The 19,103-nt window shown below is 41.7% G+C and overlaps 1 protein-coding gene across 2 annotated transcripts; it reads left to right on the top strand.

Annotated features, from left to right (window-relative positions):
- Positions 1-9,200: 9,200 nt before the first annotated feature.
- On the top strand, positions 9,201-18,732 carry aurkaip1 (aurora kinase A interacting protein 1). 2 transcript variants are annotated; one of them, XM_043675834.1, is made up of 4 exons: positions 9,201-9,292; positions 9,493-9,591; positions 15,747-16,204; positions 18,562-18,732. In XM_043675834.1, exons 2-4 carry the CDS (start codon positions 9,540-9,542, stop codon positions 18,676-18,678), a joined length of 627 nt encoding a protein of 208 aa, XP_043531769.1. In that variant the 5' UTR covers positions 9,201-9,292; positions 9,493-9,539; the 3' UTR covers positions 18,679-18,732. The 2 variants fall into 2 exon arrangements, with proteins under 2 accessions (XP_043531769.1, XP_043531768.1); XM_043675833.1 differs by having other exon boundaries at positions 9,244-9,354.
- Positions 18,733-19,103: the final 371 nt, after the last annotated feature.

Genomic DNA, 19,103 nt, shown 5'->3' with positions numbered 1-19,103 from the left:
AGACAGACTCTAATCTCACACCTTTAATGCATTGTCTGAGCTGAGATGTCACTTTTTTAAAATAAAACATTAAGGGTATTATACTCCTTTAACTGACAGGAAGGAATGCTGCTTGGTTGTATTACTGCACTAATAGGCAAGGCAGCACAAGTATGCAACATGAATGTAGGTATGCACTTAGAGCTAATGAGCAGCTCTGAGTCGCAGCCTAGTTGGGTCGGTCAGCTGGGTCCACATCCAGGAGCAGCAAGTATCCCTGCTGCAGTTTCAATTAATAATAATAGTTCATCCCGAAGCACAGGTCTCAAAGTCCTGAAGGAGAGGTGCATGTGACTTATCCCATGGATTGTACCAGTAGATGTTATTTCTTTGTAGCCAGCTGAAAGCTGAAGTCACCAGGTAAGTGGTCTGACTTCCATGTGGAGAATTCATGCCATCTATATTGCTCACAGTGGATGGTAGGATGGAAAGCTGCATATTAATTAGGTGAGCTGTACAATTAATAAGGCTGTTAATGAACAACAATCTTCCATAACAAGCAAATCACCACTACTTAACGAGAATCACATTTTTAAAAATGCAGTGAAGGGCAGTGTTTGTCACTGGCCACCCGGGTGTTTTCCTATCTTCCTGGTGGTGGAAATTGAATAAAGATTCGTGCACTTTGTGTCTTTCACTGTGTCTCACACCTGCACACACACACACACCATGGGTGGTGGGGAAAAAAATAATAAGCACTACCGCACTTAGGTGGTAATGTGGGGGTTAAATTTTAAAAAAAAATAAAAATAAAAAAAATAAACAGAGCATTAAAAGCAAAAAGAAAAAAAAAGAAATAAAGAAAAAAAAATTAAAAATGCAGTGACTGTTCCTGGCGAAAAGTCAAGTGAGGCCTAACATGTGCCCCATGTTGGTCAGGCTCCTTCAAGATTCCACCCAAAGTCTCTGACCTGCTGTTCTAATCATAATTTTTATTTGGCTCGTCCAGTTAAAATTCTGGTCAATGCTAATTCTCAGGATGTTAGGGATTTGATGTAATGCCATTGAATGTCAAGAGAAGGTGACTAGATTTTCCTTTCTTGAGAGATAGTCTGTCTAGTACTTATGTGATGTGAATATTAATTGAAACTTTTCAGCACAAGTCTGGATGCTGTCCAGTTTTCACTGCATCTGGGTGGAGATTACTTAATTATCTGAAGATTTGCAAAGGAACACTACAATCAGCAGTGATCATCTCTACTTCTGACCTTGTATCCTGTATAGGAAACCAACATTCTCCAGTATTAAATAAACTGTACAAAGAATAGTGCCATTAAATAAAACACTTTCCAAATTAGATTTGGAAAAATAGTCATGCTTCTTCCCTCCCTAGCTCATAATTCTTGGGACTAAGACATGGTAGCAGTCTCTAATTGAGCTGCATAGAATAAAGTGGAATTTATTAATGCAGACTGGTAAGCTGCATTCTGGTTAAAGTTAAACTGGTGAGCAACTGTATTTATAAAGGGCAAAATGATGATGAGAGCAGGGTCATATAGGAAAGGGGTTCATCTTTGATGGAGAGTGTTTGGGTATTTGGGAGGGAGAGGGTCAGTGTATGACTATAGTCATTCACATATGCCTGGGGCTGGGGAAGAAAGGTGAGCAGTTGCAGGCTCATATAGGCAGGTTGGGAGGGAACCTGGGAAGGTTTAAAGTCTGGGAGGTTTGGGGGAGGGATATCAGAAAGGGAATCTGGAGGCTTGCCAATTAATACAGCCAGATGATGAAACGACTGCCTAAACAGAACTTCCTATCACTAGCTAGATATAAAAATTGTGCACTGGGAAACAATGGCCATGCCACACCTACGCACACAGTGAGCAGGATAAGCGTCTCTATATGAAAGGGAGACCCATTGGTAAAGCCCTACAAAAGGCAACAAGATTACACACAGAAATTAAACCAAGCACTGCGGATGCTGGAAATCTGAAAGAAAAACAAATTGTTGCAGAACTTCAGCAGGTCCCTCAGCATCTGTAGAGAGAAAGCAGAGTTGACATTTTTCCAGTTCAGTGGCCCATCACACAGATTACACAATGTGAAGAACACAGACTGGTGGGCTCCCAATCCCCTGTAACCCTAATGCATCGACTCCACATGTAAAGCTTTCTGCCTCAGGCACTTCATGCAAACCAACACTTTCGTGCCTAGGCCAAGGAAAGATTAGCAATGCTTGATGAGAGGGGCAGTGATGCCAGCAGAACGCATTGCCTTATGTACACCTTGTTCACTGTACTTCCACAAACAGCAGTAAGCACTCAACATAGATATCACTTCATAGTATATTGTTTATGGACATAATGTTAGGCATCATGGTGACAAGTTACATTCAGATGAGACAGAGACTTCAGCAAACATATTGTGCAAATCCATTAACATTTATTGAAACATGAGCATTGATATACAGTGCAATGTCACCCCTACTACCAACATGTCCTCAAAAGATTATCTTTCTCCTTACTCCACTAAATCTCAGACCAGTCCCAGGCTCTGCAGCTTGGTGGAGGGTGCCTTCCTGGCTGTGCACTTTGTAGACCCTGGCGATTTGTTCAGGGTATCCCAAAAGGCTTTGTGCCGAGCTGACAAGACAAAGTGAGAGTCTCCAACTTTCTTCGGTCAGAGGGGTGCCTTGGTGGAGCTGTAAGGCTCAACTCCTGAGAGGAGATTTCTAAAGGGCCCTTTTGTGGTTCTTTCTCTGGCTGGGTGCATGATCGCACCATTCTGTGACAAAGAAGTCAGCTTAAGGTCCCTGCGGCCGTATCTTCAGACCCATAGTTATAGTCATGGAATGTAGATCTGTGCACATACCCAACAGAGAGTGCTCGACTTGGCAGTCCATGGCACCAACCTATCCATGGAAGCAGCCAGACTATCAGACTTGAAGCAGCTGGATCCCAACAGCATTGCTGCATTCCTGCAGTCTCTGGGTTCTGAAGGCCATTGCGATTGTATACATATGCAGGAGAAATCTTAATTTTCCATTCTGCACATGCATGAGTCCTGACATCATCTGTACACTGGTAATTCAGGTCCTCTCATGATTGATTGATGGTCATGGTGGCATCTGCACATGTATGGGCTCCAGCTACCAACTTTTATGTGTTAGGGACAAATTATTATTTTTTTGTCTTGCAACTCCATTTTTGAGGCTTTCAAATCAAGTTGCCAATCACAGCACAAACATCTATGAGAAAGTGAGGTCTACAGATGCTAGAGATCAGAGTCGAGAGTGTGGTGCTGGAAAAGAATAGCAGGTCAGGCAGCATACGAGGAGCAGGAGAGTTGACGTTTCGGGCATAAGCCCTTCATCAGGGCTTCTGATGAAGGGCTTATGCCCGAAATGTTGATTCTCCTGTTCCTCGAATGCTGCCTGTCCTGCTGTGCTTTTCCAGCACCACACTCTCGACAGTACAAACATCCCCACTTAAAGGAATACTCAGAATATCTGCACTTCCTATCAAAGTGGATAACCTCACATTTTTCCACACTATATTCCATGTGGCATGTTCCTGTTCACTCACCAAGCATGTCCAAATCCTCCTGAAACCACTTTACAACTTCTTCACAACAAACATTTCTACTTATACTTGCATCATCTGCAAGTTTGGGATTATTATATTTTGTCATCAATCATTGGTAAACATTGTGAACAGGTGGGGCCCAAATATTGATTCTTGTGGTACTTGACTAGTCACAATGCCAACGTAAGGATGACACATTGATTCATACGCTGTTTTTTGTCTATTAACCAATCATTAATCCATGTCTGTACGTTATCTCCTATTTCATGTGCTTTAATCTTTCCAACTGGTCTCATATGGGAGACCTTATCAAAAACAACCTTAAAATCTAAATATACTTAATGATCTGACCCCACCCCACTCTTTATCAATTTTGTTAGGTAATATCCTCAAAAAAACCTCCAAAACAAGTTTATCAAACCCATGGGGGACTGAGGAAGTGTTAGTAGTGACAGATGGTGTCAGAGGGCACAGTCCCTATGAAATGCTGATAGTGGAGGGGAGGGGAAGATGTGTTTGATGGAGCAATTCTGCTGGAGATGGCAGAAATGCAGTGGGTAGTTTTTGGAATGTGGAGACTTCTGGAGCAGAAAATAAGGACTATGGGATCACTTTTATTGAAATAAAAACAGGAAGTGGCAAGGGCAGAAGAGGGGGAAATGAGTCAGTCATGGCTGACTAACCCTGATAAAGACCTTATGCTTAAAACGTTGATACTGCTGCTCCTCAGATGCTGACTGACTGGCCGTGCTTTTCCAGCATCACATTCTTCGACTATGATCTCCAGCATTTGTAGTCCTCATTTTCTTATGGCTGAAGTCTGTCTACCAGATTTGGGGGGATTTCTTCCTTGAGGGAAGAGGTGGTCATGTTGGAGGTACCCCAGTGGAATATGACATCATCATTGCACCTTGAATAAAGCTGGTTATATGTAAATACATTCAGGAGAAGATCAGTGGGTGAATGGGGAGAGATAGGAATGCAGTTGAGAAACATCAGCCAAGATGAATGGCAGAACATGGTGGATGGGCCAAATGGTCTAATTGTGCTCCTATATCTTAGGTGCTGTAGACAGACTAACACTGCTGTTAGGCAGGGAATTTCACAATTTTCACACAGCAATGGTGAACGAATGGTGATATATTTTTTCAAGTCAGGAGTGGAACTTGCAGGTGGTGTTGTTTCCATGCATCTGCTGCCCTTGTCCTTCTAGGGTGGAAGTGGTCGTAGGTTTGGAAGGCGCTGTCTAAGGATCTGTGGTGAATTACTGCAATGCATCTTGTGCATAGTACGCACTGGTGCTACTGAGAATTGATGGTGAAGAAAGTGATGATTGCTATAGTGGTGCCAATCAAATGGGCTGCTTTGCCCTGGATGGTGTCAAGCTATTTGAGTGTTATTGGAGCTGTAGTCATCTAACAGGAGTATTCCATCACACTCCTCACTTAAGCATCGCAGATGCCGAGCAGGCTTTGGGGAGTGAGGAGGGAGTTACTCACTGCAGTATTCCTAGCCATTGACTTGCTCTTGTAGCCATTGTATTTATAGGATTAATCTCGTTGAATTTCTGGCCAATGGTAACCTCCAGGATGTTAATACTAGGGGATGGTTATGCCGTGAAGGGGCAGTGGTTAGACTGTCTCTTATTGGAGATAGCCATTGTCATGCATTTGTGTGGCTCAAATGTAACTTGCCACTTTTCATTCCAAACCTGAATATTGTTCAAGCCATGCTGTATTCCAACATGGACTGCTTCAGTCTCTAAGGAATTGTTAATGGTGCAGTACATTGTGCAATCATCGGTGAATAGCCCCTCTTTTGACTTTATGATAGAAGGAACGTCATTGATGAAGCAGCTGAACATGGTTGTGACCTACAATACTATCCTGAGGAACTTGTTAAAGAGTGGTAATGTCCCTACCTCTTAGCCAGATAGACTCATACAGCACTGAAACAGACCCTTTGGTCCAACTCGTCTGCACTAACTAGACAGCCCAATCTGACCTAATCCCATTTGCCGACATTTGGTTCATATCCCTCTAGACCCCTCCTATTCATCCAGGAAAATGTTGCAATCATACTCGCCTCCACCACTTTAGCAGTTCATTCCATACACGCATCACCCTCTGCGTGAAAAAGTTATCCCTCAGGTCTTTTTTCACATCTTGCCCCTCTCACCTTAAACCTATGTCCTCTAAATTTGGACACCCCAGGAAAAAGACCTTGGTTATTCACCCTATCCATGCCCTTCATGGTTTTCAAATCTCTATAAGGTCACCCCTTAGCCTCCGATGTTCTAGAGAGAAAAGACCCGGCCTCTGTCTATACCTCAAAACTTCCAGTCCCAGCAATATCCTTGTAAATTCTTTCTGCACTCTCTCCTGTTTAATAACATCCTTTTGAACAGCTCGATTAAAAATATCTACCCTAAGGGATTGCTGCAGACATGTCCTGAAGCTGAGATGACTGACATCCAACAACCATAACCATCTTCCTATGTTAACGAGTTTTGAGAAGATTTGTAGCTCAGATTGAGGTTCTGGATATAGGTTTGCTCGCTGAGCTGGAAGGTTTGTTTTCAGACGTTTCCTCACAATACTAGGTAACATCTTCATTGAGCCTCTGAATGAAACACTGGTGATGTAGCCCACTTTCTATTTAGATGTTTGAATTTCCTAGGGTGGTAAATGAGATCCAAGTCAATGTGTTTGTTGATAAGAGTTCTGATTGGAATGCCAAGCTTCTAGAAATTCTCGTGTATGTCTCTGTTTGGTTTGTCCTAGGATAGATGTGCTGTTCTAGTCGAAGTGGCGCCAGTTTGACTCTAACCAGTAGAGAGGTTTCCAGGACTCCAGTTTTGCTATCCCTGATATCACACTCTGTCAAATGCAGCCTTGATGTCAAGGATTGTCATTCTCACCTCACCTCTGGAATTCAGCTCTTTTGTCCATGTTTGATCCAAAGCTGAAATGAGGTCGGGAGCTGAGTGGTCCTGGCAGATCTCAAACTGGGCGACAGTGAGCAGGTTATTGCTGAGCAGCTACTGCTTGAACGCAATGTTGATGACACCTTTCATCACTTTACTGATGATTGAGTGTAGACTGATTGGACAGCAATTGGCTGGGTTGAATTTGTCCTGCTTTTTGTGACTATGACATACCTGGGCAACCTTAAACAGTGTCAGATAGATGCCAGTGGTGCAGCTGTACTGGTAACCCCCAGCTGTACATCTTCACCAACATCTCTATTATTTGTACTGTCAGCATACTTTGTTAGCATGCCCCAGTCAAAAATTGGAAAGTGAAGCCATTGTCTTTTTTTCACTACCACAAACTCTGTACCTTGCCCCCAGTTCACTGCACTCAAGGCACTGTCTTAGGTTTAAACTGCCTGTTGTATTTTAAAAGTGAGTTGCACTTATGTAGCATTTTTTAGAGACCATCACAAAGTGCTTCACAGCCAACTAATGCTGTTAGAAATGCTGCTGTTGCAGAAAACTGTAGCCAATGTATGTGCAGCAAGACCCACAAACAGAAATATGACAATCAGCAATCTTAGTAAGGCAAACTCAGGGATAAATGGTAACTAGGATACAAAGTACTCCCCTGCTATGGTTTGAATAGTCAAGGCTTGCATGAATGTTCACGTGAGAGCTCACACGGGTCTTGATTTAATGTCTCAACTGAAAGACACTGTCACAAACAGTGCCGTATTTATTCAGAGTTCAGAGCAAGGGGAAGAAACAATAGAGTTAGACATTTGGGAAAGCTAGGCAGTAAAGAAAAGGAAATGGGATGTACTGACACAGTTCCAGAAAAAGACGATGATCTTGTATCCAAGGTTTAATTACATCTACATGTGGACTTTAGGACAAAAGGTATCTACTAGGTAGGTAATCCAAATAGTAACTAGTGTAGCAACATAACTTGTTTAAAGTTGTATTTGGTAAAGGATGAGACATTAAACTGAAATTTAAACACTGAGTCAGCAGATGTTTTAAAAACGTTGAAACTATGATCAAAGGACCACCAGATTATTGCAAATCTGTGAATCATTACCAACAGGTTACCTCAGGTGACGGAACATTTTTTCTATTACATTTCACATTTTTAATATTTTACTTTACTTGTCTTCATAGCAGTGATTTTTATACAGTAAATTAATAAGTAAACCTATCTGGCAAGTTTACAAATGTTGAAATTAGTGTGGACGTCATTGACTGGGCCACTGTTCCTGAAGAAGGGCCTGTGCCCGAAACGTCGAATCTCCTGTTCCCTGGATGCTGCCTGACCTGCTGTGCTGTTCCAGCAATAAAGTTTCAACTTTGATCTCCAGCATCTGCAGACCTCACTTTCTCCACTGTTTCTTGCCAATTCTTAGCTGCCCTTGAGAAAGTGGTGGTGAATTGTCTTTTTAAACTGTTAGTCCATTTGATGTAGGTAGATCCACAATGCAACTAGGAAAGGAGTTCAGGATTTTGACACAGCTACATATAGAGTCATACAGGTATACAGAAAAAGGCTGTTTGGCCCATCAAGTATGTGCTGGACAAAACAAACCACCTAACTATTCTAATCCCATTTTCCAGAACTTGGGTCATAGATTTGTATGCCTTGGGTTTGCAAGTGCGTAACTAAATATTTAAAATGTTATGAGAGTTCCTGCCTCCACTGCCTTACAGATAGTGAGTTCCAGATTCCCACATAGAAATCATACAGAACTCGAGACGTTAATGTTGTTTCTCTTTCCACAAATGCTGCCAAATCTCTGCTGCACTTCTCCAGCATTTTCTTTTTTTTATTTGATTAACTTAGTAAATTTTAGTAAATTCTTTAAAAATCCCCTTAATTGACACACACAAAATCAAAGGAACTCAGATTTAAAGTTTTGGGCAAGAGAAGGGGTGGCACTACTACCTCATTGTGCCTGGGCTCCGGGTTTGATTCCAGCCTTGGGTGACTGTGTGAACTTTGCACATTCTCCCCATATTTGGGTAGGTTTCTGCCAGGTCCTGTGGTTTCCTCCCACGGTCCAGTGATGTGCAGGTTAGGTGGATTGTTAATATAAATGCAGGGTACTGTGGGATTCTCTTCAAAGAATCAGTGCAGACTCAAATGGCCTTTCTGCACTGTAGGGATTCCATGAGATTTGAGGAAGAATATTTTTAAACAGTGCAAAGTAATGACTTGTTGCTAATGAGGCTGGTGGAAGAAGAGACAAAGTTGATTTTAAAAGGAATTTGGATGGACACCAGAGGAAAATAAATTTATTGGCTTCCTGTAATAAAGTGAGGAATCGGACTGACTGGATTGCTCCACGTGGACTTGAGGGGCTGAATGTTTTCCTGCGCCATTATGCTATTGGATATTTTAAATTAACCAGTTCAGAAGCGTCATGACAGCCCTCTGGAGAATGGGAGACTTGAACCAGAGATCTCCATGATGATGATGATGGACTGGGCCAAGGCATTTGGAGGTCTACACCTTCGTCCACGAGGGAATCTCTGCTCCAACTCCAACCTACCTTTTTCCACGTGATTTTTCTGAACCAGTAAGATCTGTTTGACCTCGGTTGTCAGTATTTTATTTCCAATCATAGTCGTTTTTGTAAAAAAAAATACAAGATCAGGAATTGTCCCAATTCGCGGTAAGGACATGGCCCCTTTGTGCGGTGGAACCGTTGTTTCGGCTCCGGTGCCGGGGGAAGGATTTTCTCAGCTGTTACCGGAAGTACGGAATATTCTAGACTGCGTTACCGGAGAGCGCGCCGCGGTGACCGGGAATATCCGCAGGTCATTTATGTCTTTAATTTATCCGCCGGTTTTAAGTCGTTGCTCATTCTCGATCGTGCCCCTTCACCCTTCCCGCCCCCCGGTGTTTGATGGTTTGTGGACACTGGCACTAACTGCAGACCACATTTCTGCTTTCAGACACGACTTGGAGGTTTGCCCCACTTGTTCCTGAATGAGTTAGTAGAATGTTTCTGTCAAGATTCGCTCTGCAGCTTGTGAAAGCACCCAGACTGCCGGGTAAGATGAAGGGTCGGAGACATTTCTGCTCAGAGGCAAGCCAGTGTGACAACCACAGAAACAAAGACACCCACAGTGGGCACTTAATCTCAGTGCTCCATTCTCCCCCTTATCCATCATCTTTCAACATTAACCCAACTTTCTGTCTTAGCCATCTCTGTGCCAAAAAATGCACGTTCCAGCTCTTTGTTTAAAGATTTTAAAACATTGGGACAGGAGTAGGTCATTCAGCCACTCAAGCCTGTTCCGCCATTATGAGATCATGGCTGTTCTACTACCTACCTCTATATATCTGCCTTTGGCCCATTTCACTTATACTTGTTTCTAATAGGTGTTGTCTCTCAGGTGATACAGAATGAAAGGGGTGAAAAACATTTTGAAAAGGCAGGGAAACCAACTAGAACAGTCTTGACAGGGCAAAGGATATTCCCAGGGTTGGAGGATTTGAGCTTTTGGGAAAGGCTGAATAGGCTGGGGCTGTTTTCCCTGGAGCATCGAAGGCTGAGGGGTGACCTTATAGGGGCATGGATTGGATAAATAGACAAAGTCTTTTCCCTGGGGTGGGGGAGCCTAGAACTAGAGGGCATTGGTTTAGGGTGAGAGGGGAAAGATATAAAAGAGACTTAAAAGGCAACTTTTTCACGCAGAGGGTGGTACGTGTATGGAATGAGCTGCCAGAGGAAGTGGTGGAGGCTAGTACAATTGCAACATTTAAAATGCATCTGGTTGGGTATATGAATAAGAAGGGTTTGGAGGGATATGGGCCAGGTGCTGGCAAGTGGGACTAGATTGGGTTGCGATATCTGATCGGCATGGACGATTTGGACTGAAGGGTCTGTTTCCGTGATGTACATCTCTATGATTCCATGTGGAAATGATGTTTTTTCTTGTGGGTGACTCCAGAACTAGAAGTTTACATTTTCAGGACAGAGCTAAAGTTAATTTTTTTTTTCTGAGAGTTGTGTGTGTTTGAAATTCTCTGCTTCAAGGCATGGTGGAAGTAAGATCATTTAATGTTTTTAAAGGCAGAAGTACATAGATTTTTGATAAGCAAAGGCCTCAAAGGTTATTGGAGTGAATGGGAACATGGATTTCAAAACACAAACAGAGCAGCCATGATGTTATGAATGGCAGAGAAAGCTCAGGGTCTGAATGCCTGACATTGCTGCTAATTTATTTGTATAAGTTCATGTAAGGAGCAGTGACAGCAAAAAATAGAATGCAGAACTGAAGGTTTGGTTCTAGGCTAATTTCTGATAGCCTGAAAGTATTCCAATATTCTTTCATTGGATGTCAGCAATATGGATTCATTGGTCATCCCTTATTACCGTTGAACAGAGTAGCTCACTTTGCCATTTGAGAGGCCAGTTAAGAGTTAACCACATTGCTATGAGTCTGGAGTCACATGTAGTGTGGACCCTGAAAATGGCAGATTTCCCTACCTAAACGGCATTAGTGAACTGGATGAGTTTTTATATCAGAGAAAATGCTGGAGAAACTCAGCAGGTCTGGCAGTATTTGTGGAGAGAGAAATAGAGTTAACATTTTGAGCCCACTGTGACTTAGTCATAAAGTCATAGAGATATGTAGCATGGAAACAGGCCCTTCAGTCCAATTTGTCCATACTGGCCAGATATCCTAAATTCATCTGTCTCATTTGCCAGCATTTGGCCCATATCCCTCTTAACCCTTCCTATTCATATACCCATCTTTTTAAGTATTATAATTGTACCAGCCTCCAGCACTTCCTCAGGCAATTCATTCCATACAATGCACCACTCTCTGCAAGAAAAAGTTGCCCCTTAGATCCCTTCTTTCTCCTCTCTCCTTAAACCTATGCCCTGTAGGCTTGGACTCCCCTACCCTGGGGAAAAGACCTTGACTAGTCACTCTATCCATGCCCCTTGTGATTTTGTAAACTTTTATATAAGGTCACCCCTCAGCTGCTGATGTTCTCCAGAAATTAGCCTGAGCCTATTCAGCCTGTATCTGTAGATCAAACCCTCCAACCCTGGCAACATCTTTGTAATTTTTTTCTGAACCCTTTCAAGTTTGACAACATCCTTTCTATAGCAAGGATATCAGAATTGAATGCAGTATTCCAAAAGTGGCCTAACCATGTCTTGTACAGCTGCAACATGACCTCCCAACTCCTACACTCCATGCACTGCCCAATAAAGGCAAGTGTACCAAATGCTGCCAACTACCCTATTTACCTGCGACTCCACTTTCAAGGAACTATGAGCTTGCACTGCAAGGTCTTTTTGTTCAGCAGCACTCCCCAGGACCTTACAATTAAGTGTTTAAGTCCTGCCCTGATTTTCCCTGTCAAAATGTAACACCTCACATTTAGACTCAACTCCACCTACACTCTTCAGCCAAACGGATCAAGGTCCTGTTTGCTCTGAGGTAACCCTTCTTCGCTGTCCACTACACTGCCAATTTTGGTGTCATCTGCAAACTTACTAACCATAACTCCTATATTTATATCCAAATCATTTCTATAAATGACATTAAGCAGTGGACCCAGCACCAGTCTTTGTGGCGCATCGCTGGTCACAGGCCTTCAGTCTGAAGTCCTCCACCATCAGCACCCTCTGTCACTTACCTTTGAGCTAGCTTTGTATCCAAGTGGCTAGTTCTTCGTGTTCCTTGTGATTTAACCCTGCTAACCAGTCTACCATGAGGAACCTTGTCGAACACCTTACTGAAGTTCGCATAGATCACACCCACTGCTCTGCCTTTGTCAATCCTCTTTGTCACTCCTTAAAAAAAACTAAATCAAGTTCATGAGACATGATTTCCCATGCACAAAGCCATGTTGACAATCCCTAGTCTGTCCTTGCCTTTCCAAATACATGTAAATCCTGTCCCTCAGAATCCTCTCCAACAACTTGCCTGCCACTGGTGTCAGGCTCACCAGTCTGTATTTCCTTGGCTTTTCCTTACAATCTTTCTTAAATAATGACACCAGACTAGCTGATCTCCAATCTTCCGGCACCTCACCCGTGACTATCAATAATACAAATATCTAGGCAAGGGGCCCAGCGATCACTTCCCTAGCTTCCCGGAAAGTTCTAGGGTACACCTGATCAGGCCCTGGGGATCTATCCACCTTTATGCGTTTTAAGATTATGGCAGTCCCAGTCAATGTTTGGAAAATTAAAATCCTCTACTATTACCTCCCTGTTATTCTCACAGATAACTGAGATCTCCTTGCAAACTTGCTTCTAGATTTCCGGCTACTATTGGAAGTCTATTGTACAATCCCAGAAAAGTGACCATCTCTTTCTTATTTCTCTATTCCACCCAAATAACCCGTCATGATATACTCTCTGGTAACTTCTCCCTATGTACAGCCGTAATGTCCTCCTCCCCCTCCTCTCTTGAACCCTTTTCTACCCTTCCTATAGTATATCTACCCTGGAATATTTATCTGCCAGTCCTGTCCAACCCTGAGCCATGTCCCTGTAACAGCTATAATATCCCACTTCCGTGTTCCCTACCATGCCCTGAATTCATCGGCCTTACCTGTCAGCTCTACCCTCCAGTGACCCGTCCTTCTTATACAGGTCATCTCTACCCCAAAAGAGGTTTTAATGATTGAAAAATGTGTAACCTTTTCCCGTGCACCAGCTCCTCAGCCACTGATTCATCTGCTCTATCCTTCTATTCCTACTCTGACTAGCATGTGGTGCTGGGAGTAATCCAGATATTATTATCCTTGAGGGCCTGCTTTTTAATGTCCTGCATAATTTCCTATGTTCTTTCCTCAGAACATTGTCCTGTTCGTATGCTATTTAGTTTCAATATACAAGACTTCCTGCTGGTCACTCTCTCCTTTGAGAATATTCTACATCCTCTCCAAGACATCCTTGACCCTGACTCCTGGGAAGCAACACAGTATTCTGATGTCTTGTTGCTGGCCACAGAAATGTCTGTCTATGCGTCTGACTAACGAGTCCTCTATCACAATTGATCATTTGGAACCTGACGTAACCCCCGTTACATTAGAGCCAGTCTCGGTACCAGAAACTTGGCTGTCACTGCTACATTCCCCTGAGAGTCCATGACACCTAAATTTTCCAAAACAGCATACTTGTTTGAGAAGAGGGGTAGCCACAGGAGACTCCTGCACTACCTGTCTATCTCTCCTACCTTTCCTAGAGGTAACGCATCTACACGACTATATCTGCAGTTTTACTACCATCCTGACATTGCCAATTATCACACACACTAGCTCCTGTAAATTCCTCATTGCCTGTAACTGCTGCTCCAACCTATCCATGTAATCTGATAGGATTCGCAACCACACTTCCAGCAGACATAATCTGTTCAGAACTTTTGAGTTTTTATTAAATTTATTACTAATCAATTATCATTGCCATTATTGAGATCAGTGTTAATTCCAGACTTTATGAAATTGAATTGAAATTCACTAATTTCTCTAATGGAATTTGATTCCATGTCCCCAGAGCATCCTGGACCTCTGGATTACACGAGCATATTGTTCCGTGAAGCTCCCTTGAGGATTAGGCATGTTAACATCTAGTCTTGTGGTAACATTCCTACTATTATGATCCTAGCTAATAGTTATACTGAACAAGTCAGATCCCTGAATGAAACCTTTTCTCAGGTTTTATTTTTGTTATTTGCCTGGTGGTCAGTCTCTGAACTTATTCACAAGACTCTGAACTTGCAACTTTCTGACTTGGTTTTGAGAGTGCTATGCATTGAACCATGTTGGAAAACCTATTGGAAATCATGTCATTATTCAAAATTAGATTGAATGGTTGGATAAAGGGTGGAGGATAAATAAATGTCATTCGGGCTATTTATCGGAAAGTAAAAGGCACAGGCAAAGATGGGGATGAATAGTACAATTCCATGGACTCTTTAAAAGTTCTTTCATTATTTCTTTCTTATGTTTGTGACTATTAGTCATTTTTACAATTAAATATATTAATTTAATAACCAATAACTAACAAAATCTCTCAAGAATTCCAGGTCAGCATTTGAAATTATCAATAACCTTTTGAACTCTGACAGGTAATATTGAAATTCAGTGTTCAATATGTGCATTTATTTTGAAGTTCCATTTACATTACAATTGGGTTGTCAATTTTCCTTGCATTTAACTTTTGAGAAATATGTAAGCTATTAGTTTGTGAAAGCTTACATTGGTGTAATGAACAAATTAAACTTTATTTTGCCTTTAAAGAAATATTTTAAGCAGATATATCATGTAAATTTGACAATATACATTGAAAATCTTGGGCAGGCAAATAATTGCCTCACTGGCTGGCAGACATACTATAATTGAACTCAACAATTCATGAAGTAGTACATTAGGCAATGTATGAATATATGCAGCCTTTTTCTGTATAAATAGTTTATTAACTAAGAAAGTTCAATCACTGAAACATTAAGAAATTCCAGAGAAGATGTCTGCTTTTTGGGGGCAACAAAAGACATTTTTCTTTGTCATCCTGTGACATTTTATTGCAATTAAAATAAAATACTGCAGATTCTGGAAATCTGAAACAAACGCTGAAGAAACACAGGTCTCACAGCATCTGTGGAGAGAGAAACTAAACTAACATTTTGAGTGCAGTATGATTTCATCGGAACTACTGAAGAATATTCACATTTTATTGCAATGTCGATTAGCCAGAATTTAATCAGAGGATTAGGCAAAACTTTGAAAGTGTTTGCAGAACAGAATAGGCAAATTCGCCCAATCTGCCGATGCGATTAGCAAAAGATCTGTCTACTTTAAAGGTTTCATAAAATGACCAGTCTGTGCTCTGAGCAGGATTGCTCAATTAATTGTCATGTAGCTTAATTAATTGGGTCATAAACATAAATAACAATACAAGATGCTTAAGGCTTTTGGCTTCTTCAGACTATTTTACCTAATCTTCTCGCATTGTTGCTCTTGTGCTTGGACAAAAGAAAAAAAATACATTGGCGCTATTATTGCTGCATCTTGGCCATAACGTCCTCTTGATCAGTGCAGCAGGGAATTATTCAGTGTCTCTTTATCCTACTTGGGACTTGAAATGTGTTCATTTGTTTCTGTTATTTTTGCAAAAAAAATTGATAGGTTGAAATAGGGGTTGCATTTTATAGAAGCTCTGTTCTTTCATTTCTAGTTGATCTGCCTGTCCTTGGTTCTGCCATTCAACATTGCAAAGCATTATCGAGGAATTGCTACACACAGCCTCATCAAACTAAGCTGAAACCACAACGTTGGTGCACACTAGATAATGAGCTGGAGGAGTTTCTGACTCCACGGAAATTGTCCATTAGTCCATTAGAAGGTTGGCTAACAATTAAATACCATGTACCGGGGTTGGATCAAAACGATGAGCAAAGTATTGGGATAAGTGTCCAACATTCTTCTCCGCAGTATGACTGTCCTTCAGCTGAGGAACCTTTACCGTTTGGTGAGAATGGAGAAGTGATGAACTGCAATAAAGATGAAATCCAGTGTAAAAATGTACTGAAAATTCGCAGGAGAAAAATGAATAGGCACAAGTACAAAAAGTTATTAAAACGTACCAAGTTTTTACGCAGACGAATCAAAGAAAACCGTAGACGAAGACGGCAAGTAAGTTAATGTCATGATGGTTTTGCATATCTGAACTTTGTTTATAAGCATCCCAGGCAAATTTTGTTTAAATGACACTTTTAAGCAAACATTTTGAATATCATTCGTGAGTGATGGTTCCACATTTTGTATAGAACAAAGAAGAACAAAGAAAATTTACAGCCCAGGAACAGGCCCTTTGGCCCTCCAAGCCTGAGCCAATCCAAATCTACTGTCTAAACCTGTCGCCCAATTCCTAAGCATCTGTATCCCTCTGCTCCCCACCTGGTCATGCATCTGTCCAGACGCATCTTAAATGAATCTACCGTGCCTGCCTCTACCACCTCTGCTGGCAACGCGTTCCAAACGCCCACCACCCACTGTGTGAAGTACTTGCCGTGTGTATCCCCCTTACACTTTCCACCTCTCACCTTAAAAGAGTGACCTCTCGTTATTGAATCCTTCACCCTGGGAAAAAGCTTGTCTTTATCCACCCTGTCTATACCATTCATGATCTTGTAAACCTCAATCAAGTCCCCACTCAATCTCCTTTTTCCTAATGAAAATAAACCTAACCTACTCAACCTCTCTTCATAGCTAGCACCTTCCATACCAGGCAACATCCTCATAAACCTTCTCTGCACCCTCTCCAAAGCGTCCACATCCTTTTGGTAATGTGGTGACACACAGTATTCTAAATGCGTCCGAACCAATGTCTTGTACAATTTTAACTTGACTTGCCAGCTCTTATACTCAATACCTTGTCCAATGGAGGCAAGCATCCTATATGCCTTCTTGACCACCCTATCCACCTGTGCAGCAACCTTCAGGGTACAATGGACCTGCACTCCCAGATCTCTCTGACCATCAACTTTTCCCAAGGCTCTTCCGTTCATTGTATAATTTCTCCATTTTGAGAAACTCCCTTTAACTACTACTCCCTGTCTCAACCAGTTCTTTATCCACCTAGCTAGAACACACTGCACACCATGTGACTTCACTTTCTCCATTAGTCTACCATGGGGAACCTTATCAAACGCCTTACTAAAGTCCATGTATATGACATCAACAGCCCTTCCTTCATCTATCAACTTGGTCACTTCCTCGAAGAACTCTATTAAGTTGGTAAGGCACGATCTCCCCCGCACAAAACCATGTTGCCTATCACTGATAAGCGCATTCTTTTCTAACTATAAATAGATCCTATCCCTCAATACCTTCTCCAGCAACTTTCCCACCACTGACGTGAGGCTCCCTGGTCTGTAGTTACCCGGAATATCCCTACTACCCTTGTACAGGGGACAACATGAGCAACCCTCCAGTCCTCCAGCACCTCACCTGTATTTAAGGATGTCACAAAGATATCTGTCAGGGCCTCCGCTATTTCCTCTCTTGCCTGACTAGTCATGCCAATAATGAACTAAAGGATATTACTACACCACTCAACTACTGAATCAAGTGTTGAGCTGTATATATTTACTGTAACATGTGAAGTCTCTTGATAAATATTAACACGAATTTACGAGTAAGTTCCAGCTCCTTTACATTTTCCTCTTACCTCATGCCAACAGATGTGAAAAGGAGTAAGAGCAGAATTAGATTTAACCAGTAAAACCTGTGACCTCAGTAAAATCCTGACTGATCTTCTCTCAGTTCCAAGATCAGCCATTATCTCCAGCATTTTAGATAGTTGGCTTTTCTTCATATGTCATACAACTGAGAATGTGAATGGCTATTTGAAGGTTTGTGAATGAGATGAGGAAGACACCATAGCTTCACTCAATCTTGTGCTCATCTGTTATACACACATACACTTAGAACAATGAGCCACAAGATAGCAATCACCAATATGGACAATAAGTGATCTTCCTCATCCTGTGCCTCCCTTTCTGAAAGCTAGCTATTTTTCCTGCCCAAGGTCAGCTAATTTAGTCCATATTTCCACTTGAATTTCAAACATTCTTGTCCTTAACTGCATGGCTCAGTATCAAGCCATATGTTGTATTTTCCCTGTAAGTATCAGGGTGTATTGCATATCTTTGGAAAATAAGTCTAAGTAAAGCATACATGTATTGTGTCCATCTCCAGAGGTACCTCGAGTATCTGGGATTCGATTATCCGAACAAGATTGCGCGGTCCTGATGCATGGCTAAGCTATGTTATCCAGCATTTGATTAACCGAACAAAATACTCCTCGTCTGTGGCCTTCAGATAATCGAGGATCCTCTGTATACGGTGAAATTTTAAAAATGAAGATTAAAAGTAACCTTACATATTTCTTGTCCCTTTCAACCTCCTGGGGAGCAAGTAACAGTGACTAAATTACACTTCTCTATTCTGGAGTTTGGGACCTAATTTTATTACCATGTGTTTCACAGATAAAGTTTGAGAGGGATTTGAAGCGAATCTGGAAGAAGGCTGGACTGAAGAAACCACCAGAAGGCTGGCAGGCACCAAAGATATTTGTGAAACGATACCATGGAAAATCTGAATGACACTGGAAACAACAGCTGTGTTCTATATAAAGCGAAACAAAATGTTTTGAAGAATAGCTGTGTGAAGCCTTCTTTTAGACCATAGTCTAATTATTTATATTGCCTTTGTGTGAGGAGGAAATCTGGTCAACTGTGAGAGAAAGCTCAAGTGTCACTAATAAGTTTAAACATTGAGGAGTTAGATCTTAAATGAGGTTTTCATCATATCCACAATGACCTACATATAGTTAATGCTTTCAAAGCATCAAAATGTCGCAAGGTGCTTGACATGAATACTTGCAATCAAAATTTTATATATTCCACACCCCCACCATGAGGAGAAATTAGGAAAGGTAGCCAAAAGCTCAGCTGAAATAAGTTTTAGGAATGTCTTAAAGAGGGAGAGAAAGGTTTATGGACAGTATTCCATGGCTTAGGCTTGCAAC

This window comes from Chiloscyllium plagiosum, chromosome 34 (genome assembly GCF_004010195.1).
Source record: "Chiloscyllium plagiosum isolate BGI_BamShark_2017 chromosome 34, ASM401019v2, whole genome shotgun sequence".
NCBI lineage: Eukaryota > Metazoa > Chordata > Chondrichthyes > Orectolobiformes > Hemiscylliidae > Chiloscyllium > Chiloscyllium plagiosum.
Note: the sequence above shows the minus strand (reverse complement) of the source record. Positions and strands in the feature narration are given on the sequence as shown.